The sequence below is a fragment of the Physeter macrocephalus genome, chromosome 21 (assembly GCF_002837175.3).
Source record: "Physeter macrocephalus isolate SW-GA chromosome 21, ASM283717v5, whole genome shotgun sequence".
NCBI lineage: Eukaryota > Metazoa > Chordata > Mammalia > Artiodactyla > Physeteridae > Physeter > Physeter macrocephalus.
The window spans coordinates 62,594,151-62,614,877 of NC_041234.1; the positions used below are offsets into that span (position 1 = coordinate 62,594,151).

Consider the following 20,727-nt stretch of genomic DNA (forward strand, 5'->3'; position numbering starts at 1 on the left):
TCTCTTTAAAACATCAGCTTCCTTCCCATTTTACCTCTATGCCCACTCCTGCCTCCTGTTTGCCAATTTCTAATGTAAACTCTTACATACTAACTTCTCACTCATTTAATGTTCTTCTCTCTGCAGCCTTTTTCACAGAGGTAGCCAGGCTTGTTTTCTGGAGAAGGGACTTGTACATGCCTCTGGTGCTGTTTGGTTGTTTATATTAGAAATTCTTGTCTGTCTTGCAGTTTTTAGATGAAATTCTAGTCTCTGTATGAAACTTCTTTCTATTCTAAGTCCCCAGCCTTTTTCTATTTCTAAGCTCTAGAAAATACAGATGCACTTCAAAAAAAATCAGTCAAGTTTGCTTTATCTTTGATGCAATAATACATCATCTCAAAGATGATAAGAAAGTATGTGTATGGGCCAGAAAGATTTATACTTTTACTATCTTTAGTCCTCAAAGGACTATGATATGCAGACAGCTTAAATAAATATACAATAGTCATCCTTTAATAACTATATCAACTATTTTTCAAAATTGTATTATTTCAGTTTATCACAATATCTGTAGACTATAGTAATCATTTATTTTATTGGAAAGGCTGAGAGTTGATAAGAAACTCTTTACCTCAATCCCCTCTTTCTTCCTTCCTTTCACCACATACTTGTAAAAAACTTAAAATTATATATTCATGTATATATATAATTTTACCTTTTTGGAATAGAAAGAAAAAAATGGAATCAGTCTGATAATCAAGAATCTTACCTCATGCTTTAAGATTATTGGTACGTATCTAAAATCATTACAATTGTTGTAGACCCTAGACAGTTACTATTCTAAATACCGAGAAGATAGCAATGGGAAATAAAAAACAGGAAAAGTCCCCACTTTCATGGAGAGTATATTGTAGTAAAATGAAATGTAACAAAAATAGTGAATAAATAAGTTATATTGTATATTAAATTGTTATAAATTTTATAGAAAAATGCATGTTAAGGGGATGGAAATAAGGGTGCAGTCTGCAGTGTTAAATAAGATGTTTGGTGTAAGTTTCACTGATAAGGTGATATTTGATCAAAGAACTGAAGTCAGGAACCTGAAATTAAATGCACAAGAACTCTAAAACATACCTTGTAAAGTACTGTGTTAGTTCTATATCACTGATTTGACCTTATGTCTTATTAAGCATATTAACTCTCTAGAAGAAGTTTAGTACAGAAAGGGAGATCTAGTGAACTGTTCATTCATTGAGATTTTCCTATGTAATTTTGAAACAGCAGTTCTCAACCAGTATTGATGTTTGGGCCAGATAATTCTTTGGTGGGGGTGGAGACAGAGGGCAGGGCATCCCTGGCCTCTACCATTAGATGCTAGTAGCACACACCCCTACCTCCTCAGTTTTGACAGTCAAAAATGTCTCCAGCCGCTGCCAAATGTCCTCTGGGCAGCAAAATTGCCTGCAGTTGAGAACTACTGACCTTGACTTAGGAAGACTCCTCAGACCTTTGATAACTGAGAAAGTAACATTGACCTAATTTAGGGTGAAGCCAGGCTCATCCAGTTATTACCTAGAAGAGGATCTTTCCAACATGTCTTTCATGAGATGTTACTGGATGCTTAGGTGGTCAAATATGTTACTATGTTCTCTTCCATTCCTGGGAATTTTCAATTAACAATTTATTTAACAAACATTTATATTGCATTTACTTTGAGTAACTTTACAAATTTTAGCTTATTAATCTTTATAACAACCCTATAAGATAGGTATTATTATTATCCTAACTTTACAGATGAGTAAATTGAGGCACAGAAAGATTAAGGCATTTTTCCAGGGGCTAGCAAATCATAGAGCAGGGTTGCAAACATAGGCAATCAGGCTCCAACATCTTATACTCTTTGTCACTATGCTCTCAGCTACCTAATTTAACATGTAACATATGTTAATATTTAGAATTAGCATTTTAAAGGCTCTGAGATGTTCTGATTTAATAAATTTAGCCAGTTTGGGGATCTAGTTTTGCTTTTCCAAATTTGATGATGGCAACACTTGAGTCATTGTTCAACTCAGACCATGAACACTTCCTCATATTCACGCAGGTCAGATCATTTCACAGCAGTTGGTCATTTTGTTGTTATTGTTCCTCATTTTGGAAGAGGGAAGCAGGTGTCTTGCTTGTGCTGAATGTAATACTAATGACACCAACAAAAGAGAGTCCCCTGGGCCAGCTGTATTTAGGGGAAAGCTCTTAAATCAAATAATGAAATATAATGTATTTGTTAAAGAATGAAAACTGATGACCTGGTAGGTGGCTGTATCTTTCCATTGCTGAATGAGTCTGCTGAGTTCAATTTCCATTCCTGTATCACAATCCTCAAACCCCAGGGGAAAGAGGAAAGACTTAACCCAATGTAAATTGGGAAAACAAGAATAGAGTCATACAGAAAGGTTCCAGCATCCTTGACTTTAATTTTTAGGGGGACTTTCCATCCTGAGCATTTACCATATGGTTTATCATTTTTTTTCTACAAATACACTTGTCAACTTTTGCATCTATTCATCTGGGCCCTAAGTAAGAACTTAAAATTAAAAGCTTGTTCTCTAAATTGATTTCCAAGCGCTATTACAAAGTATGGCAGGTTTAACAAACAAGTTCAACAAAAGCAGTCTGCAATTTGCTTCAATAAATTAAGAGGTTGCTCATACCCTCAGCTATATAGCAGTTGTCCTATCTTTATCTTTTAGGTTATACCATTTCTTCATATGTGTTGATAAAGATTTTAATATATACATTTTGAACACTAGCCTTTTAAATGCTCCATCAAAAACCCTTTCACCCTGGATTACAAAGAGATGCTCTTATTTCACTGACAATCTATATTTCTAGTACTTGCTTATATTTTATTTCATTGCCAATTAGGATTTCCCAATCCTACCTAATAAATCCCTACATAACAGTGCATCTATTCAAACTCTGAGGAAAATGTAGATGCCATTCAGATGTGAAAACTTATTACAAGATTGAAATAGATTTCTAATGCATTTATCATTCATTTTTGTAGCATGTGATTTAAATCAGAAAAAAAAATGATGAATGGTTTGACAGTTTCCACTCATATATACCAAACATAATACACTTTGACTAGTTTTTGGCTATTATGGACCTTAACATGCAATGTGACCTTGGTCTGGAAAAGCATGTTTGGTTTGTACAGAGGCTTAATCGTAAGAAGTCATAAGTAGAAATCTTCTTCTTTACTGCCCTTTCCTAGGACTAGGAAATTTATTGCTTGTCGGACAGGTAAGATATGAACAATGGGCCAAATAGAGTCCAGGGTTATCTTATCCATGTGAAAACTGCTGCTGAAAATCGATGTGACCTCTGCTACACTGTCATCCCAATTCCCACCCTCTGTGTCCTATTTGTCTTTTGGTAGAAGTTTAGATCTGTGTGCTGTCTCTATGTGTCTCTCTTGGGCCAGATTATCAAAATGAATCATTGCCTGCGCACCTCTTATATTTATATTTATTTTCCTGGTGTTGACTAGGTCTGATGAAATATGATTCTTTTTGCATTTGATCCTCACTGCAGCAAGCAGCACCTGATTCAGCTGTGTCTATCTCTTTAAAGAAGAGTAATATTATTTTGAAACTTCAATCTTCTATACAGCAACATTACAAACCATAGACCATACAACCTGTCTTCATAGTCAATAGTAATGTTACTTTCAGCCAATTTGATGTCATTTCATTCATCTCCAAATAGAAGATTTCTGATGATTTTAATGTCGTTCTAATTTTGTTTTATGCATACCTAACGTATTGCTTTCATTTTCAGGTATTTTGTTTGTGGAATACCCTGATCACTGAGGTTACATGTGTGTGTAGAGTGATACATGACTAAGAATCCATAATTTTAAGAAGTCTCCCCTGATGCAAAATATTTATTCAGAAGAAACATTATATTATCTCGGAATCAGCAGGAAGTCAATGTTCTAACTTTGTGGTGGTTTATTTTGTAAAAATAGATCTTCTAGGCCACATAAATTCATCTTTAAGATTTATAAACATCAATATAAAGAAGTTGAACCTTCCCAATTATTATTAATATTGATAGATCATAATGAAGTCATTCTACCTATTCACTTATGCACTCATGTGCAGAAGACAAAGTACTAGCTAAATACAGAAAATACAGACTTCAAGTAACACAAATAAAGCATAATATTGCTTCATTAGCTGTTGAGAAATATCCCTTAGAGACATTAGAGCTGCTGCCTAAGACATATTTTAGAATTTATATTTTTAATGAGATATTTCCAATGTTCAAACCTTGTACTTGAAATAGATCACAGAACATGTGCTCACTCCCTCTGGAATACTTTGCCTCTTCCAAAACTACTACTGACAAAGAAGGAAGGGAGGGATGGATGGAGGGAGGGAGGGAGGAAGGAAGGAAGGAAGGAAGGAAGGAAAGAAGGAAGGAAGGAAGGAAGACATGTTCTATAAGAGGTTAGGGTTAATTTTACAAGCAAGTTGTATAAAATACATTCATCAGGCATTTATGATCAAAATAATATTTGTAAGTTTTACTAAAAACAGTTCCTGGGAATATGTTCATTATAGTTTCCTGTGCTAAAAGAAAATTAGCAGGCTATTTTTTGCATACTATTGAATTCTTTAAAACTGATAAACAAATACATTTTGGATTCAAATAATGTGAAACTGTTGATTCTCTAAAATAATCATTAGCATTTTTATCCCTATAGGTTTTAGAAAATTAGAAATTGTGAAGGTGAGCTATATCAAGAGTATTTTATTCAGAGATAATGCTATCCCATTAAGTAATCCCACAGAAGTTCCCGCAATTGTATGCCACAGCTTCCCACACAAGAAATCCCACAGCAAACTATGATGACTGTGAAATCAATAGGGTTCAAGACGCTGCTCACTAAATATATAGGCTGCTTTCAATTGAAAAATGAGTTCTAACTGTATGACAAATCCATATTCCTATCCCTACAAGGACCAGACCAATAGCCAGATTTTTGTTTTCAAACCATGTGAAAATTGGTTAGGTCTAGATTCAAGCCTAATTTTTTCCTGAATGAGTTTCAAAATATATGGGGTCACTGAAAATTTTTATGACCAGAGATACATATTTTCAGACATTGCTTGTGCTTAGTTACTGCTGAGTAGAGTAATTTTATTTGAGGTGCTGTGATCAACTCATTGTGTACTGCTATTGAAGCCATTTAAGAATGACAGGGTTTGTTTGGCTACATTCCAAGATTACCTCTGTAACAGTTTATTTTTACATTTATCAAAAAAACCCCAATTCCTAATTGCAGAGGAAACTGCTATCTGGTTCATACATCTCACAAAGATTTTCAACCAGAATTCAAGTATATAGCCAAGTAGTTAGCTTCTCAAAGTAAGAGGAGATTCCTTTTGTAATTAGATGTATCTGTGCAAAACAAATCTGAAATATCTTATTAGACAAAAATTCTATTGGTGTCTCTTCATATGAAGTTAAGAGGGAATCTCATTAAAGTAATTAGTGTGTGGGAGAAGTTAATATAAAAATATAAGGGGAGAAAATATACACTTTGCGGTTTTACACATAGGTAGTTAAGTTTTTCATAAGAAATATTCTTCAAAATAAAATGTAACACTGGAAACAACCCAGATGCCAAACTAGTGAATGATTAAACAGACAGTCATGTATCCATGCAATGGAAAACTTTTCAGCAATAAAAAGGAAAAAAAAAACCACTGATACATGCCACAACATGGATGAACCTCAAAAACATTATGCTAAGTGAAAGAAACAAACACAAAAGATCACTTACGATATGATTCTATTTATGTAAATATCCAGAAAAGGCAATCCCATAGAGACAAAAAGTAGATTAGTGGTTGCCAGGAGCTGGGAATGGGAAAGGAGATTAATTGTAAATGGGCATGAAGGGTATTTTGGGGGTGATTGAGGTGTTCTAAATTAGATTTTTGGTAATGGTTGTACAATTCTGTAAATTTACTAAAACTTATCGATGCATACAATTAAAATAGATGAATTTTATCATATGTAAATTATACTTCAATAAAGGTGTTAAACTATGGAGATGATAGATATAGATAGATAGATTTAAAGAGAAAAAATAAAAAGCAATTAGAGTTTTACCAGGAAGTGATCTGATTATTTAATTTATAGATATTAATAAACATGTCAAATTTGTTTCTCCAAATTTTATGCCAATTAGCAGTAAATGTTGGTTCATTTTTCACTGTTTCTTTACTGAAACATTTATTTTGATAAATGAGAGGCAGCTGGGAAATAGGTATGACTTCCAGTTATGAGTTTTCCATCATTTGGCTTTAGAAACAAAATCTTTATAGAGGTGAAGGAAACAGTGAAAATTTTGAGCTGTTAGTTTATGAACCTTCTGATATTAATTTTGTTTCTTGCAGAAGAGGTACCCATTCAAATTCCAATGATGAAGTCACCCCTGGACAAGATCCAACTGACTCCTGGGCAGGCATTGCCTCCTGGATTCCCTGGACCATTCATTTTTGCTGATAGTCTGTCCTCTGTGGAGACTCTGTTGACCAACATTCAGGTCAACAATATTTCTATAAACAAAATAAATGTAATACAAGACATTAGCACCTACATAAATTATTTCATATTTGAGAAATTAAAACAGATAAGATGAACTGCATGTCATTTGCTGTATTTTGACAGGGTCTACTGAAAGTGGCTTTGGATAATGCGCACATCCAAGAGAAGCAGATTCAACAAGAAAAAAAGGAACTGCGAATGGAGCTCTATAGAGAGAGAGAAATTAGAGAAAACCTTGAAAGACAACTCGCTGTTGAGCTTCAAAGCAGAAGTAAGTATAACAAGTTCAATATAAGTGAATAAGTTAAGATTGTGTTGGAGATATTCTCAGTAGTAATAGATATATTCTCAGGGATAGCCAGGAACTGCTGAAAACAAATGACAAGCTAAGAATCAAATACTGTGTGCAATCCACAAGGTAAGATGTTTATACTATTTCTCTTTGTAATTAAACATAATGAGCAAGATCTACACTTCATTTCTGGAAACATGAATATTCTTAGTTCTCTCACAATTTCACAAAATACTCCTGGATATATATATATATATATATATATATATATATATATATATATACACATTCTAATAATTCCTTATGTATTAAATGCTTAATCTTTGCCAAGAACAATGTTAGATTTTGGGGTTAGAAGATAAAACTCAGTCCCTGTCCTTGAAAGATTTAAATTTCAGAGGACTAGCACAACCAACCAGCTAATTATAAGACAAAGTGGAAAGAACAATGATGTACATCATATATGTTTATATAGAGAGGGGGTAGTTAGCTCAGTTGGTGGTGTGGGGAATTGATGGTTGAAGAAGGTTTTCTGATGCTGACACTTGAACTTGAGTCTTGAAGAATCAGTAAGCCAAGAAAAGCATGAGAGTAACTGAGTGATCTGGTCATTCTAGAACAATGAACATAGGCATGGAAGCAAGAAGCCTCAAAATGGGCAAATATATACAGTGTATAAATACCATGACTTTGAGTTTTATGAAGTGAATGTTGGGGAATAATGCATAACGAAAGTAGAGGCTAAATTATAAAGGCCATTTTCTTTTTTTAACATTGTTATTGGAGAATAATTGCTTAACAATGGTGTGTTAGTTTATGTTTATAACAAAGTGAATAAACTATACATATACATATATCCCCATATCTCCTCCCTCTTGCATCTTCCTCCCACCCTCCCTATCCCACCCCTCTAGGTGGTCACAAAGCACCAAGCTGATCTCCTTATGCTATGCAACTGGTTCCCACTAGCTACCTATTTTACTTTTGGTAGTATATATAAGTCAGTGCCACTCTCTCACTTTGTCCCAGCTTACACTTCCCCCTCACCGTGTCATCAAGTCCATGCTCTACGTCTGCATCTGTATTCCAGTCCTGCACCTAGGTTCTTCAGAACCTTTTTTTTTTTTTTAGTTTAGATTCCATATATATGTGTTAGCATATGGTATTTGTTTTTCTCTTTCTGACTTACTTCACTCTGTATGACAGACTCTAGGTCCATCCACCTCTTTACAAATAACCCAATTTTGTTTCCTTTGATGGCAGAGTAATATTCCATTGTATATATGTGCCACATCTTCTTTATCCATTCATCTGTCAATGAACACTTCAGTTGCTTCCATGTCCTGGTTATTGTAAATAGAGCTGCAATGAACATTGTGGTACATGACTCTTTTAAAATTATGGTTTTCGCAGGGTATATGCCCAGTAGTGGGATTGCTGGGTCGTATGGAAGTTCTATATTTAGTTTTTTAAGGAACCTCCATACTGTTCTCCATAGTGGCTGTATCAATTTACATTCCAACCAACAGTGCAAGAGGGTTCCCTTTTCTCCACACCCCCTCCAGCAATTATTGTTTGTAGATTTTTGATGATGGCCATTCTGACTGGTGTGAGGTGATACCTCATTATAGTTTGATTTGCATTTCTCTAATGATTAGTGATGCTGAGCATCCTTTCATGTGTTTGTTGGCAATATGTATATCTATGGAGAAATGTCTATTGAGGTCTTCTGCCCATTTTTGGATTGGGTTGTTTGTTTTTCTGATATTGAGCTGCATGAGCTGCTTGTAAATTTTGGAGATTAATCCTTTGTCAGTTGCATCTTTTTCAAATATTTTCTCCATTCTGAGGGTTGTCTTTTCATCGTGTTTATGGTTTCCTCTGCTCTGCAAAAGCTTGGAAGTTTCATTATGTCCCATTTGTTTATTTTTGGTTTTATTTCTGTTTCTCTAGGGGGTGGGTCAAAAAGGATCTTGCTGTGCTTTATGTCATAGTGTGTTCTGCCTATGTTTTCCCCTAAGAGTTTTACAGTGTCTGGCCTTACATTTAGGTCTTTAATCCATTTTGAGTTTCTTTTTGTGTATGGTGTTAGGGAGTGTTCTAATTTCATTCTTTTACATGTAGCTGTCCAGTTTTCCCAGGACCACTTATTGAAGAGGCTCTCTTTTCTCCATTGTACATTCTTGCCTCCTTTATCTAAAATAAGGTGGCCATACGTGTGTGGATTTATGTCTGGGCTTTCTATCCTGTTCCATTGGTCTATATTTCTGTTTTTGTGCCAGTACATACTGTCTTGATTACTGCAGCTTTGTAGTATAGTCTGAAATCAGGGAGCCTGATTTCTCCAGCACCATATTTTTTCTCAAGATTGCTTTGGCTATTCGGGGTCTTTTGTGTTTCCATACAAATTGAAATTTTTTTTCTAGTTCTGTAAAAAATGCCATTAGTAGCTTCACAGGGATTGCGTTGAACCTGTAGATTGCTTTGGGTAGTATACACATTTTTACAATGTTGATTCTTCCAATACAAGAACATGGTATATCTCTCTATCAGTTTGTATCATCTTTAATTTCTTGCATAAGTGTCTTACAGTTTTCTGCATACAGGTTTTTGTCTCCTTAGGTAGGTTTATTCCTAGGTATTTTATTCTTTTTGTTGCAGTATTAAATGGGAGTGTTTCCTTAATTTCTCTTTCAGATTTTTCATCATTAGTGTATAGGAATGCAAGAGATTTCTGTGAATTAATTTTGTATCCTGCTACCTTAGCTAATTCACTGATTACCTCTAGTAGTTTTCGGGTAGCGTGTTTAGGATTCTCTATGTATAATATTATATCATCTGCAAACAGTGACAGGTTTACTTCTTCTTTTACAATTTGGATTCCCTTTATCTCTTTTTTTTCTCTGATTGCTGTGGCTAAAACTTCAAAAAGTATGTTGAATAATAGTGTTGAGAGTGGGTAACCTTTTCTTCCTGATCTTCGTGGGAATGGTTTCAGTTTTTCACCATTTAGAATGATGTTGGCTGTGGGTTTGTCACCTATGGCCTTTATTATGTTGAGGTAAGTTCCCTCCATGCCTATTTTCTGGAGGGTTTTTATCATAAATAGGTGTAGAATTTTGTTGAAAGCTTTTTCTGCATCTATTGATATGATCATGTGCCTTTTATCCTTCAATTTGTTACTGTGGTATATCACATTGACTGATGTGCGTATATTGAAGAATCCTTGCATTCCTGGGATAAACCCCACTTGATCATGGTGTATGATCCTTTTAATGTGCTGTTGGATTCTATTTGCTAGTATTTTGCTGAGGATTTTTGCATCTATGTTCATCAGTGATATTGGCCTGTAGTTTTCTTTCTTTGTGACCTCTTTGTCTGGTTTTGGTATCAGGGTGATGGTGGCCTTGTAGAATGAGTTTGGGAGTTTTCTTCCCTCTGCTATATTTTGGAAGAGTTTGAGAAGGATAGGTGTTAGCTCTTCTCTGTATTTTTGATAGAATGCGCCCGTGAAGCCATCTGGTCCTGGGCTTTTTTTTGTTGGAAGATTTTTATCACAGTCCCAATTTCAGTGCTTGTGATTGGTCTGTTTATATTTTCTATTTCTTCCATTTTCAATTTTTTTTGTCTTCTCAAATACCCAGCTTTTAGTTGTATTGATCTTTGCTATTGTTTCCTTCATTTCTTTTTCATTTTCCATTTTCAGTCTTGGAAGGTTGTGCTTTTCTAAGAATGTGTCAATTTCTTCCAGGTTGTCCATTTTATTGGCATATAGTTGCTTATAGTGATCTCTCATGATCCTTTGTATTTGTGCAGTGTCAGTTGTTACTTCTCCTTTGTCATTTCTAATTCTATTGATTTGAGCCTTCTCCCTTTTTTCTTGATGAGTCTGGCTAATGGTTTACAATTTTTTTTGTCTTCTCAAATACCCAGCTTTTAGTTGTATTGATCTTTGCTATTGTTTCCTTCATTTCTTTTTCATTTATTTCTGATCTGATCTTTATGATTTCTTTCCTTCTGCTACGTTTGGAGATTTTTTTGATCTTCTTTCTCTAATTGCTTTAGGTGTAAGGTTAGGTTGTTTATTTCAGATGTTTCTTGTTTCTTGAGGGTAGGATTGTATTAATATAAACTTCCCTCTTAGAACTGCTTTTGCTACATCCCATAGATTTTGGATCATAGTGTTTTCATTGTCATTTGTTTCTAGGTATTTTTTGATTTCCTATTTAATTTCTTCAGTGATCTCTTGGCTATTAAGTCATGTATTGTTTAACCTCCATGTGTTTGTATTTTTTACAGATTTTTTTCCTGTAATTGATATCTAGTCTCATAGCATTGCAGTCAGAAAAGATACTGGATATGATTTCAATTTTCTTAAATTTACCAAGGCATGATTTGTGACCCAAGATATGATCTCTCCTGGAGAATGTACCATGAGCCCATGAGACGAAAGTGTATTCTGTTGTTTTTGGTTGGACTGTCCTATATATATCAATTAAGTCCATCTGCTTTAATGTATAAATTAAAGCTTGTGTTTCTTTTTTTATTTTCATTTGTATGATATGTCCATTGGTGAAAGTGGGGTGTTAAAGTCCCCTACTATGACTGTGTTACTGTCTATTTCCCCTTTTATGGCTGTTAGCATTTACCTTATGTATTGAGGTGCTCGTTTGTTGGGTGCATAAATATTTACAATTGTTATATCTTCTTGGACTGATCCCTTGATCATTATGTAGTGTCCTTCATTGTCTCTTGTAATAATCTTTATTACTTTTCTTGTAAAGATGATTTGGTAGTGCTGTATTCTCTTAGCTTTTGCTTGTCTGTAAATGTTTTAATTTCTCCATCAAATCTGAATATGATACTTGCTGGGTAGAGTAATCTTGGTTGCAGGTTTTTCCCTTTCTTCACTTTAAATATGTCCTTCCACTCCCTTTTGGCTTGCAGACTTTCTGATGAAAGATCAGCTCTTAACCTTATCGAGATTTCCTTGTATGTTATTTGTTTTTTTTTTCCCTTGCTGCTTTTAATATTTTTCCTTGTATTTAATTTTTGGTAGTTTGATTAATATGTTTCTTGGCATGTTTCTCCTTGGACTTATCCTGTATGAAACTCTCTGTGCTTCCTGGACTTGATTGACTATTTCCATCCCATATTAGGAAAGTTTTAATCTATAATCTCCCCTTTTATGGCTGTTAGCATTTACCTTATGTATTGAGGTGCTCGTTTGTTGGGTGCATAAATATTTACAATTGTTATATCTTCTTGGACTGATCCCTTGATCATTATGTAGTGTCCTTCATTGTCTCTTGTAATAATCTTTATTTTAAATTTTATTTTGTCTGATATGAGAATTGCTACCCCAGCTTTCCTTTGATTTCCATTTGCATGGTATATCTTTTTCCATCCCCTCACGTTCAGTCTGTATTTGTCCCTAGGTCTGAATGGGCCTGTTGTAGACAGCATATACACGGGTCTTTTTTTTTGGTATCCATTCACCCAGTCTATGTCTTTTGGTTAGAGCATTTAATCCATTTACATTTAAGGTAATTCTTGATATGTATGTTCCTATTACCATTTTCTCAATTGTTTGGGGTTTGTTATTGTAGGTCTTTTCCTTCTCTTCTGTTTCCTGCCTAGAAAAGTTCCTTTAACTTTTCTTGTAAAGATGATTTGGTAGTGCTGTATTCTCTTAGCTTTTGCTTGTCTGTAAATGTTTTAATTTCTCCATCAAATCTGAATATGATACTTGCTGGGTAGAGTAATCTTGGTTGCAGGTTTTTCCCTTTCTTCACTTTAAATATGTCCTTCCACTCCCTTTTGGCTTGCAGACTTTCTGATGAAAGATCAGCTCTTAACCTTATCGAGATTTCCTTGTATGTTATTTGTTTTTTTTTTCCCTTGCTGCTTTTAATATTTTTCCTTGTATTTAATTTTTGGTAGTTTGATTAATATGTTTCTTGGCATGTTTCTCCTTGGACTTATCCTGTATGAAACTCTCTGTGCTTCCTGGACTTGATTGACTATTTCCATCCCATATTAGGAAAGTTTTAATCTATAATCTCTTTAAATATTTTCTCAGTTCCTTTGTTTTTCTCTTCTTCTTCTGGGACCCGTGTAATTCAAATGTTGGTGCATGTAACGTTGTCCCAGATGTCTTTGAGACTGTTTTCAATTCTTTTCATTCTTTTTTATTTATTCTGCTCTGCAGTAGTTATTTCCAATATTTTATCTTACAGGTTGCTTATCCGTTCTTCTGCCTCAATTCTTCTTCTATTGATTTCTTCTAGAGAATTTTAAATTTAATTTAGTGTGTTGTTCATCATTGTTTGCTCTTTAGTTCTTCTAGGTCCTTGTTAAACGTTTCTTTTATTGTCTCCATTCTATTTCCAAGACTTTGATCATCTTTACTATCATTACTCTGAGTTCTTTTCCTAGTAGACTGCCTATTTCCTCTTCATTTGTTTGTTCTGGTGGGTTTTTGCCTTACTCCTTCATCAGCTGTGTGTTTCTATGTCTTCTCATTTTGCTTAACTTACTGTGTTTGGGATCTTCTTTTCACTGGCTGCAGGTTTGTAGTTCCCATTGTTTTTGGTGTCTGCCCCCAGTGGCTAATGTTGGTTCAGTGGGTTGTGTAGGTTTCCTGGTGGAGGGGCTTAGTGCCTGTTTTCTGGTGGATGAAGCTGGATCTTGTCTTTCTGGTGGACAGGACTGCATCCAGTGGTGTGTTTTGGGGTATCTGTGTCCTTATTATGATTTTAGGCAGCCTCTCTGCTAATGGATGGGTTTGTGTTCCTGTCTTGCTAGTTGTTTGGCATAGGGTATCCTGCACTGTAGCTTGCTGGTCATTGAGTGGAGCTGGGTCTTAGCATTGAGATGGAGATCTCTGGGAGAGCTTTTGCCATTTGATATTATGTGGAGGTAGGAGGTCTCTGGTGGACCAATGTCCTGAACTTGGCTCTCCATTTGTGCGTAGAGCACCAAGACCCTGTCAGCCACATGGCTCAGAAGAAAAGTTAGGAAAAAAGAAAGAAAGAAAGAAAAAAGTAAAATAAAATAAAAAATTAAAAAGTAATAAAAAGAGAAAAAAATAAGAAAGAAAGGAGCAGACAAACCAAAAAGCAAAGCCACTGTTGATAAAAAGCACTAAAAACTATACTAAAAACAAAATAAAACAAACAAAAAAAAGGACAGATAGATTGCTAGGACAAATGGTAAAAGCAAAGCTATACAGGCAAAATCACACAAAGAAGCATGCACATACACACTCACAAAAAGAGAAAGAGGTAAACAATATATATATATCATTGCTCCCAAAATCCACTGCCTAAATTTTGGGATGATTCTTTCTCTATTCAGGTATTCCACTGATGCAGGGTACATCAAGTTGATTGTGGAGGTTTAATCCACTGCTCCTGAGGCTGCTGGGAGATATTTCCCTTGTCTTCTTTGTTCACACATCTCCTGGGGTTCAGATTTGTATTTGGCCCCACCTCTGTGTGTCAGTCACCTGAGGGCATCTGTTTTTTGCTCAATAAGGATGATTTTAAAGGAGCAGCTGATTAGGGAGCTCTGGTTCACTCAGGCCAGGGGGAGGAAGGATGGTGTCTGCCCCCAGTGGCTAATGTTGGTTCAGTGGGTTGTGTAGGTTTCCTGGTGGAGGGGCTTAGTGCCTGTTTTCTGGTGGATGAAGCTGGATCTTGTCTTTCTGGTGGACAGGACTGCATCCAGTGGTGTGTTTTGGGGTATCTGTGTCCTTATTATGATTTTAGGCAGCCTCTCTGCTAATGGATGGGTTTGTGTTCCTGTCTTGCTAGTTGTTTGGCATAGGGTATCCTGCACTGTAGCTTGCTGGTCATTGAGTGGAGCTGGGTCTTAGCATTGAGATGGAGATCTCTGGGAGAGCTTTTGCCATTTGATATTATGTGGAGGTAGGAGGTCTCTGGTGGACCAATGTCCTGAACTTGGCTCTCCATTTGTGCGTAGAGCACCAAGACCCTGTCAGCCACATGGCTCAGAAGAAAAGTTAGGAAAAAAGAAAGAAAGAAAGAAAAAAGTAAAATAAAATAAAAAATTAAAAAGTAATAAAAAGAGAAAAAAATAAGAAAGAAAGGAGCAGACAAACCAAAAAGCAAAGCCACTGTTGATAAAAAGCACTAAAAACTATACTAAAAACAAAATAAAACAAACAAAAAAAAGGACAGATAGATTGCTAGGACAAATGGTAAAAGCAAAGCTATACAGGCAAAATCACACAAAGAAGCATGCACATACACACTCACAAAAAGAGAAAGAGGAAAACAATATATATATATCATTGCTCCCAAAATCCACTGCCTAAATTTTGGGATGATTCTTTCTCTATTCAGGTATTCCACTGATGCAGGGTACATCAAGTTGATTGTGGAGGTTTAATCCACTGCTCCTGAGGCTGCTGGGAGATATTTCCCTTGTCTTCTTTGTTCACACATCTCCTGGGGTTCAGATTTGTATTTGGCCCCACCTCTGTGTGTCAGTCACCTGAGGGCATCTGTTTTTTGCTCAATAAGGATGATTTTAAAGGAGCAGCTGATTAGGGATCTCTGGTTCACTCAGGCCAGGGGGAGGAAGGAGTACAGAATGTGGGGCGAGCCTACAGTGGCAGAGGCCAGTGTGACGTTGCAGCAGCCTGAGCCACACTGTGTGTTCTCCCGGGGAAGTTGTCCCTGGATCAAGGGACCCTGGCAGTGGCAGGATACACAGGCTCCTGGGAGGGGTGGTATGGAGGGTGACCTGTGCTTGCACACAGGCTTCTTGGTGGCTACAGCAGCAGCCTTAGTGTTTCATGCTCATCTCTGTTGTCCATGCTGATAGCCACAACTCGGGCCCATCTCTGGAGCTTCTTTAGGCAGTGCTCTGAATCCCCTCTCCTTGCGTACCTGGAAACAAAGGTCTCTTCCCTCTTAAGCAGTTCCAGACTTTTTCCTGGACTCCATCCTGGCTAGCTGTGGCACACTAGCCCCCTTCAGGCTTAGTTCACACAGCCAACTGCAGTCCTCTCCCTGGGATCTGAACTCTGAAGCCCGAGCCTCAGCTCCCATCCCCCACCCATCCTGGCCGGCAGGTGAGCAGACAAGCTTCTCAGGCTGGTGATTGCTGTTCGGCACAATCCTCTGTGCGGGAGTCTCTCCGCTTTTCCCTCTGCTCCCCTCTTGCTGCACTCTCCTCTGTGGCTCCGAAGCTTCCCCCCCACCACCCCTCTTCTCCACCAGTGAAGGGGCTTCCTAGTGTGTGGAACCTTTTCCTCCTTCACAGATCCCTCCCAGTGGTGCAGGTCCCATCTTTATTCTTTTGTCTCTGTTTTTTCTTTTGCCTACCCAGGTACGTGGGGAGTTTCTTGCCTTTTGGGAAGTCTGAGGTCTTCTGCCAGCATTCAGTAGGTGTTCTGTAGGAGTTGTTCCACATGTACATGTATTTCTCATGTATGTTTGGGGAGGAAGGTGATCTCCACGTCTTACTCTTCTGCCATCTTGAAGGTCCACCCATAAAGTCCATTTTTAATCATGTAAAAGATTAGCTTAGACTTTGTCCTGTAGGTTATGGGAAGTATTAAAAGATAAGCATTGGAGTGATCTGGTCTGCTTTCAAGCAGATAGACCACTCTGGTGTTGGGAATAGATTAGACGGGACTTGGAGTAAGACTGCAAACAAGGAAACTATGTAAAAGGGGATTGCCCTCATCTAGGCCGTGGTGATGAGGGCTGAATAGGGTAGCATAAGTATGGATGGAGACAAAAGTGAGAGAATGGAAAATATTGTTCAGAAATAGAAATAAGTTTCTAACAATGGGTAGGCATTTGATAATCTATAGATATGGATAATGAGACTAGCTTGTATCAAAATCAGAGAAAATTCAAAACTTTAACCAATAATTTTTACCTCTTCCTTATATTTACCATAAAATACAAAACAGTAGCAAAAGTGGCTATTGTGCTTTTCACCTTCTTTCTATTCTTTGCTTATTCTTCTATAGAATGATCACAAAGCAAAATTCAAAGAGTTAAAGAATGGGAATGAGAGGCAAAAAGGAAGAGAAAATTCACAACCCAGATAATGCCTCCCTAAACTAGGAAGAATTACTGCAGTCGAATGAAATCCACTAACTTATATTATTCCAATAAAGCATATTATATTCTGAAATTTGCATCAAGAAGTTGAAATTTTACTGTATATTTTCCTTAAGACCTAAGAATTATTAGTTCAGTTCAAAATGGAAATTCAGTCATTACATTTAAAAATAATTAAACCTCTTCTTATCTTGCCAAAGTCATTAAATACTACTAAACAAAAGCTAAATTGTCTTTTTAAAGTTTGGAGAAATTAGTTTATTTCTGATATTTGGGATGCAATATATATTATTATGATTAGGAGTCATAAAAGCACATTTCTTTAGTATGGAAATTATTTATACTAAAGTACCAAATATGTTAAATATAATAACATTCACAAATTGACTTAGGAAAATCTACTACATATAGTAAAATTGGCTTCTAACTTTTAGGGATCTACTCATACCGATTTCTATTTACTAACTTCTTATAGAGTCTTCAGTTCTGTCTTTATAATTGGTATCATAACTCTTGTCTTTTAAAAAGTCTTAGACATTGTAGATGTAATATTGTATCTATTATCAGACTTACTATGAAGCATTTATATTTAATAAATTTAGCAATTATTATGATATAATAATTATACCACTACTAATATTCTATCATCATTACTACTACTGTCATTACTGTCACTATTACTACTATCATCACTACTACTACTACTACTGCTACCATCACTAGCTAATGCTTATTAATTGTCTGCTATGTGCTAAGCACTGTTTTTAACATTTTACATCTTATGACTAGCATAATGAAAAGAAACTACTCTGTTATCATCATTGATTTAGAGAAACTATCTGCTTCATCTCTATGAATCTCAGCATCATCATCTATTACAATAGTTGACTGCATGATCACTTAAATTCCTTTCTAGTTGCCTAAATATCTCACACCCAGTAAACCTACTTTTTAGGACAAAGGGTGAACTCTTTATCTAAAGTCATATGATTGAAAAGAAAAATGTTTTACACTTATATATTCCTTCTAACTACCTTTTTGTTCCTAGCCAGAATGTGTTATTTGAATTAAACATATGTTATAATATTCTTTGCAGCTTAAACACTTAGAATCAAAGAATGATAGAGCTACAAGAGAGCTTGGAGCTCATCTGTCTTGGTTCTTGACCAACTATATGGTCCCCAGGCTTTGAAACAATTACCTATATGATCTTTGGCCCTCAAGCTATGAGAACTACTAGTTCTGGGATCTTGAATAAATTTCTTGACCTCTCAAGGACTCAATTTCCTCATCTATAAAATGGAGATAACAATATCTTCCTTGCTGAGTTGTTGAAAGTTTTAAAGGAGATATAGTCCTAGAAAAATGTTCAGTACATGGTAGGTCCTAAATAAATTACAGCTATTATTTTTATATAATTTTTAATGTAATATTCTGTGGCATTGTTTATAATATATGGAATCATAAATTTCAAGGGAATCAGCATATGATATGTTTTTGAATAAATAATTTTACTGGAAACAAAATTTTGTCTTATCAAGGGCATTGCTATACATTAATTTGAATAAATCTATGTGTTTGATTTAAATAATTTATTAAATGCTTTATTTGAATGATGATAATTAAGTATAATTATGATAGTAAAATCTCTTTTTGCTTAACCTTATTTAATAGACTTTTATCAAAAATAACAGAAACCATACATTCTCGGGGTCTTTATTCCAAGATTTCCATCTTGTTATTACCTTTAGTCCTCTGAATTTTTGTCTTAAATGAACATAAATTTAGATGAGTAAATGACTCTCTTCAAGTGGCTGAAGGTCATTTATATGAAAAGACATTGAACTGTGAGATAAATACAACTGAAACTCAAAGTAGCATCATATTCACTTTAGTGCAATCAAAATATTTTAATTGTATTTGAATAATTTTAAGATTTTTTAAATGTCACACAATTTATAATTTTGTTTAATGTTCCTTGAATATTTTTCTATTGTCCTAATATCATTATCTTAAATTTTTACAACTGATTTAGGAAGAATGTGAAGGTCGGTCTCCTTAGAGCCCTGCAATGAAACAATATATTGCTGGAGCCCAGTAATTCTGTTTGAGAAATTATCACAGATTTCAAGGTTTCAGAGAATAGTAACAATCATACATTAGGGCAGTTAAAGTTTCTAGTTAAGACATAAGGCCTTGAGAGTTGAGTTATAATTGTTTTTACCTCTTCATTACCGTTTCCGTTTATGAAAGAAATGTTGTGCCTTTACAGATTGCTTAACATAATCATTGTTGAAATTATTCTCTTTAAAATGTAGAGATAGATTCAAATATAAATATATGGAGAGAGACAGAGTCTGATGATATGTGCATATATTTAAAGAGATAGATATTTGCCCTAAAAACTGGTAACATCTCAAAGAAATAGACCCTTGACACTGTAAGTTTTAAAATACATACCATGTTTTTTCTTTTTCTTCCATACAACTTTTTTATTTTCATCTTTATTGGAGTATAAGTGCTTTACAATGTTGTGTTAGATTCTGCTGTACAACAAAATGAATCAGCTATATGTATACATATATCCTCATATCCCCTCCCTCTTGAGCCTCCCTCCCACCCTCCCTAAACCACCCCTATAGGTCATCACAAACCAGTGAGCTGATCTCCCTGTTCTATGAAGCAGCTTTCCACTACCCATCCATTTTACATTTGGTAGTGTATATATATCAGTGCTACTCTCTTATTTCATCCCAGCTTCCACTTCTCCCCCTGTGTCCTCAAGTATGTTGCCTACATCTGTGTCTTTATTCTTGCCCTGCCACTAGGTTCATCAGTAGTGTTTTTTTAGATTCCATATATATGCCTTATCATACGGTATTTGTTTTTTTCTTTCTGACTTACCTCACTCTGTATGACAGACTCTACGTCCATCCACCTCATTACAAATACCTCAATTTCGTTCTTTTTTCTGGCACAGTAATATTCCACTGTATACATGTGTCACATTTCTTTATCCATTCATCTGTTGATGGACATTTAGATTGCTGCCATGTCCTGGCTATTGTGAATAGTGCTGCGATGAAAATTGTGGTACATGTCTCTTTTTGAATTATGGTTTTCTCAGGGTATATGCCCAGGAGTGGGATTGCTGGGTCACATGGTAGTTCTATTTTTAGTTTTTTAAGGAACCTCCATACTGTTCTCCATGGTGACTGTATCAATTTACATTCTCACCAACATTGCAGAAGTGTTCCCTTTTCTCAACACCCTCTCCAGCATTTATTGTTTGTAGATTTTTTTTTCTTTTTTAAAAATAATTAATTATTTTTTTAACATCTTTATTGGAGTATAACTGTTTTACAATGGTGTGTTAGTTTCTGCTCTACAACAAAGTGAATCAGTTATACATATACATATGTTCCCATATCTCTTCCCTCCTGCGTCTCCCTCCTTCCCACCCTCCCTATCCCACCCCTCTTGGTGGTCACAGAACACAAAGCTGATCTCCCTGTGCTATGCGGCTGCTTCCCACTAGCTATCTATTTTACATTTGGTAGTGTATATATGTCCATGCAACTCTCTCACTTCGTCACAGCTTACCCTTCCCCCTAGCCATATCCTCAAGTCCATGCTCCAGTAGGTCTGTGTTTTACTCCCGTCCTACCACTAATCTCTTCATGACATTTTTTTTCTTAGATTCCATATATATGTGTTAGCATA

General features: G+C 35.6%; 1 protein-coding gene across 1 annotated transcript in view; it reads left to right on the forward strand.

The window, feature by feature from the left end:
• DACH2 (dachshund family transcription factor 2) overlaps positions 1-20,727 on the forward strand; it is a 658,986-nt gene that overhangs the window by 632,114 nt on the left and 6,145 nt on the right. Inside the window, exons 9-10 of the mRNA XM_024129482.1 lie at positions 6,456-6,604; positions 6,730-6,877. Coding sequence (XP_023985250.1) covers positions 6,456-6,604; positions 6,730-6,877 — 297 coding nt within the window. The remainder of the gene's footprint in view (positions 1-6,455; positions 6,605-6,729; positions 6,878-20,727) is intronic.